We start from the raw sequence: 15,617 nt of genomic DNA, 5'->3' as shown, positions 1-15,617 counted from the left end.
CACCTGTTGCGGTGCGGTAGGAAGCGCTGCGGTCCCGCCTGCACAGCACCGCACTTTCTGTGTTTCGGGGGTTTTACGTTGTTTAGTGAAACTTAAAGATGTGGATGTCTCTCTTCCAAATCTGCCAAGGAAAGTGGTGTAATGCGACAATTTAATTACAACAACACAACTTTAACGCTTTCTCTGTCCCGGTGACCTTCCAACCCGCAGGCTCTTGGTGGTACAAGGGGCTTGTAAAGGCTCTGAAAACGTAATTAACCAAAGCAGGCTTAATTTCAGTAAGCTTCGGGTTCGCATGGTGTCCAGCCCCGATGGTAGAAACTTTGAAAATCCCTGTGACTTTCTCTGCTCCTAATCTGTTTTCCTGTAATCGTTGATTCTGGTGTCCACTCTCAGTCCTCTTAGTGTTTTGGCATTGAATAAAGGCATCCTATTTCTGCTTGGCGTTTCTGATAACACTCATCTTGACAGGACTGTAATTCAGTAAGGATAGACAGTTGGTCAAGTGCTCAACTTTGGAGGAACGGTCTTTCCAATTTAGCACTGGACAGAGACTTGAGAAGTTTTCTTACGGTTCTTGCCCTATGCATTTTCTTGCAGAATGATCTGAGGTGCACGGTACAGGTGAGAAAACAGACAATAAACTCTTCTTTCTGTAAACTTAGCCTAAGGATTATGGACAGGGATAATTTATGATAATGACCCTATGTGTTGCTCGATGCTATGCAGCTTTAACCTCAGTTGAATTTCTTGGTGCTTCTAAGACCCCTTTTTCATGAGTCTTTCACAGGATAATACCAGGTCCCTATCTAATTTGGGGATATTTGAGGAAAAAAAAAAATCATTTTTCTGTGATACCAGTTTTCCTCTTCAATTTTTTTTCAGGGGCCTTAGGGGGAATAGTGTGGAGGTGTGGCTTGTAGTGTCCTCAGCAAGCAGGTTGTATCTAGCCCTCTATTTCTCATCTGGTCTGAGCTTGGTGGGTATGCCTGAGTAAAAACTTGTTCATTCCTAATAGGCTATACTGTATAAATGAGAAGTATTCTGTCTGAGAGCAGGTAACCTCTGAGAATACGGTGCTGGAGCGGAAGAGGAATCAGATTTTTGTATTCTGAGATTTTTCAGAATTGCTAGACCTGTATTTCTTGGTGTAATGCATTTCTTGAAGGTGGATAGCCTCAGTTTCTTTCACAGGTCTGCTCTCTCTTCTTTTTGAATATCAGTCTTTCGAGGACAATCTCACCATTAGTGGCGCAGAGGCCTTCTCTGCATCTCCTGACAGTCTGTAACAGCCTTTTCATACCTTTCTATCTCCTTGATTCTCTGTTTCCAAGGTTTAACAGAAAAAACATGTTCTTCTTCCTTCCACATAAAGCTAAAAATCTTGTTTTTCTGCTGTGTTTAATGTAGGACTAAACTGTTAAATACAATTTGTATAAGTGATGCTGTGTAAATTAAAGATAGTATAATTATGGTTGTTTTGTCAGCACTGCAATGAAAGTGCAGTTCTTACAGTGTAATTGCATCGTGTAGGTGTGTATTTTGGCTTTGTTTTCAAACTCCTACTTTGATATTGTTACAGTGAGACGTGACCTGGGGTGTGTATTACTGCAGGTATTGCACAGCTCTTAGTGAAAGTGAACGGAGAAATCCAATGCTAAAAATGAACTGTTGGGTTCAGAGCTATTTTTATGGGTTTGTATATTTTAGGTATTTCATATTTGCTGTTTTGTTGTTACATATGTAAAGATATCCATGGCAGGTTTGGTTGCGTAATTATTGCAGAGGACATTTCTGAGATTTGAAATTACTTTTATGATACTGCAGTACTCCGCTTGGGTGCCGGTTGTGCAGTGAACAGGCTGTACCTGCACAGAACACACAGCAAATGAGCATATGCTGGAGGCAAACGGTGAATGTGACATTGCTAAATACATTGAAGTGGAACTCGGAGCCCCAGTTTTAGTGCTGTTCTTTCTCCCTTAGTTTCAACATTTTATCAACATGTTTATCATCTGTTCATGCAAAACAAACAACTCTGATGTACAATATAGTAAAAAATCAAAAATACTTTAAACAGACTGTATGGTTTGTCTTCTGAAAAGAGTAATTCTCCTATTTCTTCCTTACACGATCATTGTATTTTCCTCCTGCAGCAGATTTTTCAGAAAATAATACTGAACATATGCTTCAAGGATGTCTCTCTCTCTCATAATAAAATGGGGTGGACAGGAGTATACGATAACCTCGCTATCAGAAGAAGACACAGTGTTGGATCTGAAGCAGTCTCTTAAAGGCCTTACTGGAGTGTTACCAGAGCGTCAAAAACTACTTGGACTTAAAATGAAGGGTAACTATTCATATTTACTATTTGTTGTTGATGTGCCTGAGATGTTTATGGATGAACATCCTCTAAACCTAGCCAGGATGTGTATACTAACAGGGCACCTACCTCCCAGATCTAGCTTTTGAATGAATATAGGAATTTTATGCATCACTGGATATTGTTTATTATTGATACATCTACCTGGTCATTTTTTAATGGCTGACATGGAAGTGTGGCAAACGTACGTCAAAAAAAAGTTAAATTGCTGCTAGCCAGACAAGCAATGTATCTGTATATGGAGGAGGACGATAATACAGCTTGGGGTATTCTGGTGTTTGATGGGTAGCTTATTTCAATTAAGCATGAAATGTATTGACAGTTTTCTAAAATTCTCTCTACCCCAGTAAAAAAAAATTATCTGCTCGCATTATAGGCAAACCTGCAGATGATGATGTTAAGCTTGGAGCTCTCAAGTTGAAACCAAATACTAAAATTATGATGATGGGCACTCGTGAAGAGAGTTTGGTAAATATTTTACTTGTTTATTAGCTTAAACAGGAAAAGATGCTTATATATATGTGTCCTCATTACGATTTAAAATTTTTAATGTTCTGGTAATCGTTTGAAAAATAGTAGTACAGTAGATTTCTGTTGGTGTTTATTTTTCTATGTAAAGTAAGCTTTTCTGCAGAACTCTGATAGCAGTGTATTCATTAAACTCCTGTATCATTCTGGACTTAAAGTACAAACCTATTATTATGATATTCACTGACTTCTCTCAAATCTGAACAATCATCAGTATACTTTAGTAATTCTTTCCACTAGTAAAGTGAAATAATTTTGGTTAAGCAGTATTTTTTTTCCTGTAATGTGCAGGAACAGAAACTTGATATCCATTGTTATTTGCCTTCAGTGATCCTAGTTATCTTTTATTATTATTCCTCTAGGAAGATGTCCTTGGGCCACCTCCTGATAACGCTGATGTTATCAATGACTTTGATATTGAAATATATATGTGTCCTCATTACGATTTAAAATTTTTAATGTTCTGGTAATCGTTTGAAAAATAGTAGTACAGTAGATTTCTGTTGGTGTTTATTTTTCTATGTAAAGTAAGCTTTTCTGCAGAACTCTGATAGCAGTGTATTCATTAAACTCCTGTATCATTCTGGACTTAAAGTACAAACCTATTATTATGATATTCACTGACTTCTCTCAAATCTGAACAATCATCAGTATACTTTAGTAATTCTTTCCACTAGTAAAGTGAAATAATTTTGGTTAAGCAGTATTTTTTTTCCTGTAATGTGCAGGAACCTTGACTTGATATCCATTGTTATTTGCCTTCAGTGATCCTAGTTATATTATTATTTTTTTTCCTGTAATGTGCAGGAACAGAAACTTGATATCCATTGTTATTTGCCTTCAATCCTAGTTATCTGCAGAACTCTGATAGCAGTGTATTCATTAAACTCCTGTATCATTCTGGACTTAAAGTACAAACCTATTATTATGATATTCACTGACTTCTCTCAAATCTGAACAATCATCAGTATACTTTAGTAATTCTTTCCACTAGTAAAGTGAAATAATTTTGGTTAAGCAGTATTTTTTTTCCTGTAATGTGCAGGAACAGAAACTTGATATCCATTGTTATTTGCCTTCAGTGATCCTAGTTATCTTTTATTATTATTCCTCTAGGAAGATGTCCTTGGGCCACCTCCTGATAACGATGATGTTATCAATGACTTTGATATTGAAGAGGAAGTTGTGGAAGTAGAAAATAGGTTAGGAGTTTTAGCTATTAGAAACAGTCCTGTTATAGAATGTACAGTATGTATTTTAATTAACTGTAACTTTTTGCACTGTTATATTAGGGAAGAAAACCTACTAAAAATTTCCCGCAGAGTTAAAGAATACAAAGTGGAAATTCTGAATCCTCCTAGAGAAGGAAAAAAGCTGCTGGTGCTAGATGTTGATTATACACTATTTGGTGAGATTTTATGCAACTTGTGGTTTTTGTTTGCTTAAGAGGTCAGTTTATTTGCCAGATAACGTTTCTTGATTTTTGCTTTACAAATCTTCTTCAGTAACTTTGGTATGTGTTGTACTGTATAACTTCTGCTTTGTGATATTGTGGGGCCTTCTGCTCATATTTCAAAAAGCATAGGGCTTTGTAAGTGTTGCATATTGTTGATTTTAGTGCAGCAGCTATTTACTTTCTGCAAGAAGACATAAAAAAGTAGCAATTTAGTATTTTATCCAAATAATCTTTCTCTTGAACAACTTGTATCTTGGACATCACGGTGGCAGGGCCAATCTTGGTCTGTACCTGATTGACTCCACTTTTGGGGGGTGTGGGAGAATAGCTTCAAATTTTATTTCCAGATCATTACTAAACACGCATAAAAACACATTTTACTTGAAAATTCTGTCAGACTGGGTTTTTTTGGAAGCCAGAATTTTCCTTCTGACTTAATTTTCCGGGGTGGAGGTGTGTCATGGCAAGCTTGACTATAAGCAGTAAATAATAGCTTGCTTTATTGCTTTTCCTTAGCTTTCCTTTTTGATGAGATTTGTTTACAATCTGAGGTCAAAATTCAACCTGTTACTGAGTTTAAAATTTTTATTTAGAGGTCTTCTGCTAGCAGAATTTGACAGCAGTTTTCTAATTGGAACAGGCAACATTTGCACATCTGAAATAAGCTTGATATATGTTCACAAAATTAACTGGACTAGGTTTGAAGGAATCTGTTTCATATCTGGGCTGTTACAAATTTGCTGAGGTGCACAGATGAACTATTTGGCCTGACTCTTCAAAGATATTCAGACCCACAGATCTCTGATTTAATTATTAGCTAAGCCCTCAAATACCTTTAAGGATCAACAGATAAATATCCCCTCTGCTTCTTCTCTCCACCTTTAAAATGGGAATGGTAGTTTGCTATGAATTCATTCATGATTTTAAAGTGCCCCAGTGCTTCCCTCATGAAACCCTTCAGGTCTCTGGATAGATAGGAAAGTCAGCCTGAACTTTAATAACTTAACTTAAACTTTAATAATGAATTGCTTATCTCTTAATATTCTTTTTAGACCACAGATCATGTGCTGAAACTGGGGTAGAACTGATGAGGCCATACCTTCATGAATTCCTGACATCTGCATATGAGGATTATGATATTGTAATTTGGTGTAAGTTTTATACTCAATACCTAAGACTTTATTGTAAATTGTCATTCAGAGCCAAGACTCCAAGTGGGAGGTTTTTATATTGCTTTTTAGTGTGAATCACAAGATCTAAAACAATACACGAATGCTTAGCTGTAATACATTCAGCAGAAATGTTCACACAGCTATTAGAGCTGTTTTAGCAAAATAGTAATTCTTATGTGAAAAAACACCACGTATTGCTCACATGAATGGATCTAATCACAGTATAAAGCTCAACATCACTTTACTGAGTATTACTTTGTACAAACAAACAAGTGCTTGAAGTAAGAGTTGTATAATCAACATTCAAGCACTGTTTGATAGCTATCTTTACAAATAATCTCAATCTAGACAATAAGTAGCGAACTGCCAAATGAACCAAACTCTCCCGTCTACAGGGATGGTTGCTCGTTTGCCTTTCCAGGCTCTTTCACTTCCTGTCCAACAGCTGGAGAACAGACTTTAGCCAGTGCAGAGTTTAAACCATATTAAAATTGTATTACAAAATTTAGTTTTCATAGTCTGGAATAATGTTTCCACATACTCTTAGATCACTCTGTCCTTTCCAGGCCTTGTGTATTCCTATCATTGCTTCCAGGAGAAAATCCTGCACAGGCAGTGTGGTTCCTCAAACCGGGTGTAGTCCACTTCTTACGGTCCTGCAGACTGTACTTCAGTAACAGCTGATCTAGAAAGTGGTTTAAATGCATGCAGTGCTTCATTTAGTTGTTTATTTGAAAAGTAAGCTTTTCCAAATAAAAATAAACTTCCATGAAGGAAGACTGTCTTCAAGTGAACCCAAAAAGCTGTAACAAGGATGGGTCTTTCTGAAATCAAGTTCTGTGTAAAAATTTGATATGTTAAGTGAACAGTTTTTTGGCTTGTTTCTTTTTTGCCTGTCAATGACTTATTTTGATAAAGTGTTCTTTCTGTTTTCTCCCTTTTGTTTCAGCTGCTACTAATATGAAGTGGATTGAAGCTAAAATGAAAGTAAGTTGTTCTGAAAATGTGTAATTTGTTTCTAGTCTGGCTAGCTGTTCATGTAGTTGGACTCATGCTCAGCATTATAGAGCAGGTTAGCAACTGGGGAGGTTGTCTGAATCAAAACCTGAGTTTTTTAAATCTTCATAGTCACTTTAAGTTATCTTTGTCACAAAACTAGATTAAATCTCATTTTGGAATTCCAGACAAACTATCAATAGGTGCTAAATTTAGCAGAACTAAACACAAGTCAGTACCTGCTGAAACTTAGATTAGTCACGCAGCCTTCACAGTTGCTTTCATCTTACCTCTAATTATAGAGTTCTAGTCTTTAAGTGTAATACCATTTTTTTTAAGGGAGCAGACAGATGTGGCATGCTAGAGTAGGTTATCAAGAGGAAACTCTTTTCACATTTATCTTGTACCTCTTGCAGCTGTGTGGTTCTGTTGCTTCCTCTGCCTTATTAAACATCCGTAGGGGCTCTTCTTTCAGTCCTAATTTCTTCCATGCCTAAATCAGGCAACTAGCCAGTTTTGCACAGCTGACCTAGTGGTAAACATATTTACAGTCAGGCTTAGCTGTAAATCTAATGAGCTTAATAAGAATTGCTGCATGTTTGGTTGGTGGGTTGGGTTTTTTTTATGCTTATAAATGAAAGCTTCTTTCCATTTCAGGGAAAACTTTTCCAAATTTAAGCTTTTGTATCTCCACTCTTTCTTATAGGCTAACCATTTCTTTCAGGTTTTAACAGAGCAAAGCACATTTTCCAGTGTTCTCTTCCTCAAAATAATGAATTGCTACAATTTTTCTAAACAAACAAAAAGCCTCAGAGTGATCTCAGAAATGAGAACCTTTAATCAGAACTATGAAGTAGAGTTAGTGCAAGTAAAATCAGCGTTGAGCCTTGCAAACATTGCACTTCTTGTGGCAGTGTTACATCTGTTTATGTTGTGTCTGTCAGCGTAGTGCTAGGTTTTAATCTTGTGGAAAACCTTTCTATGCCTATTCCTGGATCTTGATCAGTTGAGGTTCCTACCACTAGATGCCAACTGCTGTTTCTCCTTAAACTGATAGCACCAGGGGTGCTTACCTCTAAAAGTTTCACTTTTAGTCAGGGAACAATGATCCCAGCAATCCTTGGCACTAAAGTTTTTGTTTTAAACTACAAAGCAGGAATAGCATTAAAAAGAAGGGAGTATCAGATAACCAAGTTTAATCTCTCATTTACCATCTATTTATGCCTGGAATTCAGACAGTTTAGAACAGCTAGTTTTTTCAATGTAACAAGACACTGACCCAGGTAGGTAGTGCTTTCATTTGCAAGATTCACTTTTTCATGTAAAAGAAATCAAGTAAGTGTGGCTGGATATCTGCAAGAGAGCTGCTGCACTGGATATTTTCTCCTTCTTGTGTAGCTTTGGACATGACTGCTGTTGCACACATCAGAAATTAAATCAGCAATATCTATGTTATAACATGTCAGCAGATTTTACTATTACTTTTCAGCTTTATAAAGGATTTGAATTTGAAATGATGCTCTCTCATCTAGTCAAAGTTGTTGGGTTTTTTTTTTTCTAAAAAGGGTAAGTTTTCCTTAGAGTCTTTGTTTCAGGAGTTATCAAATCTCTAAAGTGCAAACTGACAGATTTCTGATTAACATTGGCTATCTTGGCCATGTGTAGGAGGAAAGGATAACAATGAACTGTTACCGTATATTTCATCTTTGATTGGGCTGTGATTTGTTGCAACTTACTGGAAGGAACAAATAGCAAACAGTACACAGTTGCTATCCTTGCTATAGATACTGAGTAAAGTTGAGGCATGTAGAACTTGTGAAAGATTATGCATGAAGGTGTGAGCAAGACCTCCCTGCATTTTGCCTTTTCTGCAAAGTTGCTTTGATTTTATGCTGACATCAGTTCATAAGTTTCTGATAGTAAACACTGCAAAAATAAATTCCTGTCAGCTTTTTTCTCTTGGTAGAATGGTGTACTTTTATTCTCATTGGATAAAAAAAATTTAAAAACCCCCAGATACCTATTTTTAGTGTCTCTGGTAATCCTCAGCAGCTCACCCTTTGACAAACAATGTATTATAATCGTGGTTTCAGTTGTACAGCAGTAAAACTGTCATAATTAGAAGCTTTAATAATAAATCTTTGTGATGCAGGAGCTTGGAGTGAGTACCAATGCAAACTACAAGATAACTTTCATGTTGGACAGTGCTGCCATGATAACAGTGCACACTCCTAGAAGAGGACTAATAGATGTAAGTACCTATTTTTTCCTGATCTTTTTCTACATTCAACGGACTTGTTATCATACCCCTTTGAAATATTCAACAATAAAGTTGTGCTGGAGTTTTCATGCAAGAAAACTGTAAGAATCTTGGGAGCATAGGTTATTTTTTTCCACTGAAATTCTTTATTAATGTTTTGAGTAGTACATTTGGATGACACTGCTTTCAAATCAAATACTAGATAACTGTTGCAAGAAAATTTAGTACCAACAGAAAGGTTTTCTTTAGTGGGGGGGGTATTTAGTATGTTACACTATTTCACATCTCTTCCCTTATTAAAGCCCAACTACCTGCTAGTTTTTCCGCAAAAGAATCTATTTGAGTTTGGACTCAAGTTCCTATAGACTGGTATTTTCATCTCCCGCATATGATCTGATTTACCTCAGGTACCTTGTATGTCTTACTTTTGCAGGTGAAGCCTCTTGGTGTTATCTGGGGAAAATTTTCAGAATATTACAGCAAAAAAAATACTATTATGTTTGATGATATTGGCCGAAACTTCCTAATGAATCCACAAAACGGACTCAAGGTAATTTTAACTGGAATTTTCTTCTATTACCACTTTTTCTTATACTTCAAGTAGTACTTTCTCATACTTCTTTGCTGTATCATAAAGAAAGGCTTTTCTTTGCTAGCAAAGATGCATATTTTATTATATTTTTTAATTTAGATTGCAATTTGTCTGGACTAATATCTCCCTCATCGTAGTATTAAATAAGCTTTGTTTCACTATTAAGTGAGCTTTTAAGAGACTACCAAAATCAATGAAATTGTGATTTCTGCTTTTATTATACCTGTGAGCCATAATCAAGCTGAGCATTGCTGACAGGCACCATTGAAATATGTGATGTTCAATCTCAAGAGTGGTTATATTCAGAAAATAAATCAAACAACAAGTGGCTGTACTTCATGGTACTATGCCAATGTAATAGCAAGCATTCTGTTCTGGGAAATAATTAATAACCTCGAGCCATTTTGACTGCAGAACAGCAAATATTTAATATTATAAAATTGTCAACCAGTTCGTGCTCCATTATCAGTGCTAGTTCTGAATAAGAAGAATGCAGCTTAAATTTCTACTTCTATATGATGGTACAGCAGAATGGAACTAAAAGAACCCTCATAAATTTCTTTAAAAAAAAAAAAGTTTTCAAATGCAGAAATCCAAGATGATGTTTCTTTGAAAGTATCCATGATGTGAAGAGGATAGCAATTGATGAGATCTAGCAAGATGATGTTAATTGGAACTGTACAGTGTTAGGAGAATCAGGAATAGCAAAGATCTTGCTGGGAGAGGATTATCCAGAGAGCTCCCTCTAGCTCAGATTTGAAAGATGTTTGTCAAAATGTTGTTAACAGAGCTGCAGACAAGAACGTTAAATCACTAAAACAAGGCACAGGTATAATGTATTCCAAGCTTAAAGCAGTTGTCAGAAAAGCTTTATTTCTGACATCTCTTTTCACAGAAGCTATGATTGTAGTCAAATGCTTTTTGTTGAAAAAAAGCATCTGGTTCCAGTGATGCCACACAACTCAAAGCAGAGCTGAAAACCCCTCATGTCTCCTGCAAAAATATCTATGAAATATTAGAAAACGCAGCAGTCCGTTCCAGATCATTTTATCATTCTGTCTGACTCGGGGTGGGGGGGAAGCTCGAAGAAGTGCAAGACAAAACAAATTTCTTCCTGGTGGGCATGCAAGGCAAAAACCCTACAGTCCAGTTTGCATGAATAACAAGACAAATTGGATGTGGCCACTAATGGAACAGGTTTTTCTTCCTCTTAACTTATAAGAGAAGTTATAACTTGGCATAGTACTGAAAATATATTTTAATTAGGTGGTAAATGATAGAATCGGAAGCGTTTTTCTTACTTTGAGCAAATGGTTATACCCAGTTTATTTATTTTGTATAGATAAGGCCTTTTATGAAAGCACATTTAAATCGGGATAAAGACAAGGAGCTTCTAAAGCTCACTCAATACCTCAAAGAAATAGCAAAATTAGATGACTTTTTGGAGCTGAATCACAAACATTGGGAAAGGTAAGAACAAAGTCAAAATTCTTTCTTCCTTCTGTCCCTGACCCCACTGTGTTTTGCTTGAGGTTGTCTGTACAAAGACCGGAAACAACTGAGCTGATGAACTTTGACATCACTTACAGTTACGAAGGTCCTTTAGTTTGAGTAGAGTTTTAATAAGGCTATAGTGTTTGGGCTGCTTGCCTAAAATGACGAGATTTTGGCAGAAGGGACCTTTTTTTTCTTATTTCTCCAGTATTCAGGACCGCCAATTGTTTTCAATGAAGCAATTATGCTTCCTAAGGGAAAAAGAATTTTTGAAGGAACCTGGTCCCTGGAAATCTCTCTCTTTCCACCCCTACAGAGTTAGGCTGTCAGTTCAGATCTCAGGTCCTTTGTTATGAGGCAACTTTTCTGGCGGTTACTTCAGAGGTTGGGGGTGTTACAGCGTGGTTCTCAGGCGCTATCCAAGTTGTGTGGTATTACGGTATTCATCAGCTCTGAAATGTAAGTTACTGTGTTATGAACGAGAGTTTTCCAAATGCTTAGGGCATCAGTTAGAATCCTAATTCTTGCTAGAGAATGATTAGCTGAAGTGTTTGGGCAAAATTCTTCTTAATGATTTTATGCAACAGCCTGACATTTCAATACATGTGAAAAAAAGCATGTGCAATATGCTATTCGAAAAACACTCATTCAGTGCTTAAAAGAACAGCCTTGCAAACTCGATACAATTTTCTTTCTTGTTTCTAATTAGAACAGAAAGTCAAACGTTAAACTTTAAAAGCAGTGAAATTCACTGGATATTTCACACCGTTGGTTAAATTGGTTGGATTTTTTTTTTCTAGAGTATTTGCAAAGACTTCAATGTCACCACATAGCCAGATTGCTCCAGCTGTAGTGGTAAGAAAACTATGAGATCAGAAAACAAGCATTTTGGAGTAACTCAGATTCTCTAAAGAAGCTAGCGGAGGGCTGTTCTTTTCAGGTTATGCTGGATGACTGTTCATTAAAGTCTTGAATTTATTTGAAAGAGTGCCATATCTAATGGGCCTTTTTATCGTAAAGGATATAATAGCTACTTTTCCAACTGATGTAATTTTCAACCTCTTAGAATAAATCATGCTTCCATTTCCTTCCTCCCTTTTGTTTAAAAAAAACTAAGAGAGTAACTAAAAACATGACTTCGAATTACTGTAAGATAACCTATCATGGAATTGAAAGAATGTTGACATCAAATAAAATCATAAGCAGTATTGATCACATTTCTAATTTTTGGTTATCAATAGGGGGATTGCTAGTGAGAAAAGAAAGCAGATTCATACTTCGAGTTTATAAAAGGTACTAGATATATTTGTGCCTACCTCTTATTTTGTGAAAAACTGTACTTTTGTTTCTTTCAGGTATCTTTCAAAGAAGCAAGGACAATAACGCTAATAAAAGTGTGTGGCACTGAATTGAAGGGAACATAACTAAGATCATTGGACTTTTCCTTGCTTTTACGCTAGAGTATAATAGTGCTGGACACTGGATCCAATGCCAGAATGACTGCTATACTTGGTCTTCCAGGTGGTTGGTTGTGGGTTTTTTTTAAAAGATCACAGCAATAAGCTCAAAGTGGGAGAAACAAGTCAGTTACTTTTTCTTGCATTCAGTTCTGGTGTTACTACTTAAAATACTTTCCTCTCCTTTGCTGCCGAAGTACAACCATAACCATTAAAGACCAAAACCATTCTGAAACTAGGAAAAAAATACTTAGACCAAAAAAGTTGAGTAAGGAGCCAACCTTGGCAGTGTATGAATTGTATAAGCCCTCTATTCCCTCCATCTTTAGAAACAGTCTCCCTCTCCCATTCCAGTATTTAAGTCTATAAATTACAAGTTGTCTAAGTTTGGTATGTATTAGTATGTCAGTGTTTCTCTGTGCAAGACAGTAAGATGGGAAGGTACCACCTCTGTGGCCAATTTACCCCAGTGTGTGAACTTGTACTATAAAGCAGTGTTTACTGGAAAATGAAAGATTGAAGTTTGAGGGAGAGAAACCCACTCCTATTTGGTAAGTGAAAAGCAGTCTGCCTGAAAAATTCTCATATGTCAGATAAAGGGTTTAAACCTCAGATGGGAAAGTCACATTCCTAACAAAGCATGAACAAAACCCTTGTTCTCTTCTAGCTAAATCTCGTTAAAGTGCAAACACTGTGTTTAAATACAATATTCAGCCATACTGTTCTTAAAAATATCATTTACTTGCGCTGCTTATGCCTGCACTATAGAAGTGTGATGTGACTGCTGTTTGGCATTACCAACACTTGTGCATTATGCAGTTCATGTATTTGAAAGAAGACTGACCCTTTCAAATAAAAATGGTATATATTGTTCTTAAGGAACTATAGCAGTTGTGTAAATAATAAATACCTTTTTCATAATTTGTGTCCTGTGCTGTCTTAAATATGTAGTTTGCATAATAGAGAAGCCATTGGTAGTCTTCATTTTGGTTTTTTGGGGTGTTTCTTTGGATTCCAGAGACACCAATTTTGCATCAGTAGTTAATTAAGAGACTGGTATGTGCCGCTGCAGATTAGGGCAGCGGTGTTGAATAGTAAAGAGCCTAACTGCCCGGGAAGGGAACCTTGACAGCAAATGTCAGAATATCAGGACAGCAGACACAAATGAGCTGTTCAGATGAGCGCATTAGGCTCCGGCTCAGTGACCTGTCAGAAAATACAGTTTCTTATCTCCTGCTCTTTGTGGTTTAGTGCCAACCTAAGCTGTGTTTTAAACTAGTAAACCAGAAACCTGATACATAAAAACCTTTGTTTTAGGTAAGTATGGAAGGTGAATTTCTGAAGTTTTGTCTCCTAGAGTTGTTTTCTGAACTAGGAGGCTGGCTCGCTCATGTACGTACAGTGCAGATATAGTCCCTGCGGTTAGAACAGTGATTCTCTACCTAGAAAGGCTGCAGTAGCATAGATATTGGAATATAGGACTGGTATGTGGTGTACTAGAATACCTTTCAATTTAAAGAACTGAAAAGTCAAGGCATTGCACTTGAATCACCTGTAGAGTTTGTTACACTAGCAAGACAAGAGAAAACAGAACCAAGGGAACGTATGTAAACATGTGCCCGTATCTTTTTGTTCAAAGTTGGCATACAAACAGAAGTTTTACAGTGAACGAGCAATACTCCTTTCTTTTGCTTTGTACAAGGAACATTTAAAAAAAAAATCTTTTTTTTTTATTTCAGTGATGCTGGAATTTCATCCCAGAATTTCAAAGTATTTGCTGTTCTGAAGTAGATGTGATCTCCCCTTTCGAATATTTTATAAGCTGCACTGGAATATGTGAGAGTATGACCTTGATGTGATGGTAACACATTGCTGTTGCTGACAAGTCATTGTGTCTTTTATGACTAATGTTGTTTCCCTTATCATATTTTATGTTTGAAGACTAGTCTTGCAATTTGATTTTTTTTTTTTTTCTTCAAAAGAAGCCTGTGTATTTTACTGCTATCTTCTAAAAACGCTGCAGTGATTTACTTGGCTGAGACGATTGAGATTTATAAAATCGAAGCTGTGGATAAGGCAAGCACAAAACTGATGTTCACCAAATCCCACAATACTAGAGTGAGGGTCATTCATACAAATAGGAGAGTGGCTTAAAATTGTGAAGAGCAGCAGGTAGCAATCTCCTGGAATTTGTTGCCACAGTTTGTTGTGGAGGCAGGTAGCATCAGCGGTTCAGAAAGGATTTAGACAACTTCATGAACAAGCCCATAGTCAGATGCTAAAGGGAATAGGCTAGGAAGGTCTAATATCCTTAATACAAGAATTGCAGGTGCTCAGGAAGATGAGACTGGGTCACACGTAGCGGCCAAGGCTGCAGGCTCCCCTTTAACCACTGCTGAGTGGAACTTTGGCCAAAGCAGCGCAGCTCTCGTGTTTGTACTACATGAGTCTTCTGGGTTATAAATACAACATGATTCTGTGCCAAACTACCAGAATTTAGTATAACTGCAAGGATAAATGGCTACCTTTCTGCTTAGCCCCAAAATAACATATTTATTGCTCATAAGTTCAGAGGAAAACACCTCTGCTGACTTTTTGTTTCTCCTTTTTAATAGGGAAGGCAGTTTTGACCTACTTGTATTTCCAAAGTATAGCTGAGCCTTGGGAATAACTATCAACGGCAAAGTTTAAAGCCTTGTTCCCTGTTAACATTTAGTTTCCTTTCAGATTATACTGAGGTCCCCTGAGAAGTATTTGATCAACGGCTTTCACAATCTCTGTTAAAAGAAATAGGATTAAAGCATAATCAAAGAGAGAAGTGTGCGGCTTAATTATAGAGCTCATAATTTACTGTTCTGCAAAACTCTGGAGAAGCATTGAATGGAGTCTGAAATATTCCAAACATTTTCATGTGTCAGAGACTGCACTGGGCTCCCAGTACATGTCAAGTATTTTGTATGTTGTTCTGTCTGATTATTCATACCAAAAGAGTCCATTTAAAAATGAAGTTATTTCTGTAAGCTCTGGACATCTGACAACTCTAATGCCTCTCTGTGGCATGAATGCTCATCACTGGAGGTACATGGAGTGACAGCTAAAGCCAAGAACTGAACTGCAAATTCAGCTCCACAAATCCTGCTGCATGACTGAAATCTACAGCTAGTTGCCAATTTTTATTCCTGACTTGACATGTGACTGACAGCAAGGGGATGCCAAAGGGTTTAAGACAATTTTCCACTCTGTCTATTCAGGTTGTATTTAAGACAGATGTGAGGAGTG

General features: G+C 36.8%; 1 protein-coding gene across 1 annotated transcript; it reads left to right on the top strand.

Moving 5' to 3' along the window:
* Window positions 1-558: 558 nt before the first annotated feature.
* Window positions 559-13,259, top strand: UBLCP1 (ubiquitin like domain containing CTD phosphatase 1). Its single transcript, XM_009285777.2, has 11 exons — window positions 559-624; window positions 2,157-2,350; window positions 2,760-2,851; window positions 4,028-4,113; window positions 4,204-4,319; window positions 5,420-5,518; window positions 6,489-6,526; window positions 8,688-8,786; window positions 9,229-9,345; window positions 10,730-10,857; window positions 12,237-13,259. The coding sequence occupies exons 2-11, from the start codon at window positions 2,197-2,199 to the stop codon at window positions 12,262-12,264; spliced, it is 957 nt and encodes a 318-aa protein (XP_009284052.1). The 5' UTR covers window positions 559-624; window positions 2,157-2,196; the 3' UTR covers window positions 12,265-13,259.
* The last annotated feature ends 2,358 nt before the right edge of the window (window positions 13,260-15,617 follow it).

Source organism: Aptenodytes forsteri, unplaced genomic scaffold (assembly GCF_000699145.1).
Source record: "Aptenodytes forsteri isolate BGI_AS27 unplaced genomic scaffold, ASM69914v1 Scaffold54, whole genome shotgun sequence".
Classification (NCBI taxonomy): Eukaryota; Metazoa; Chordata; class Aves; order Sphenisciformes; family Spheniscidae; genus Aptenodytes; species Aptenodytes forsteri.
The sequence above is the reverse complement of the archived record's forward strand: the minus strand, read 5'-3'. Positions and strand labels throughout refer to the sequence as shown.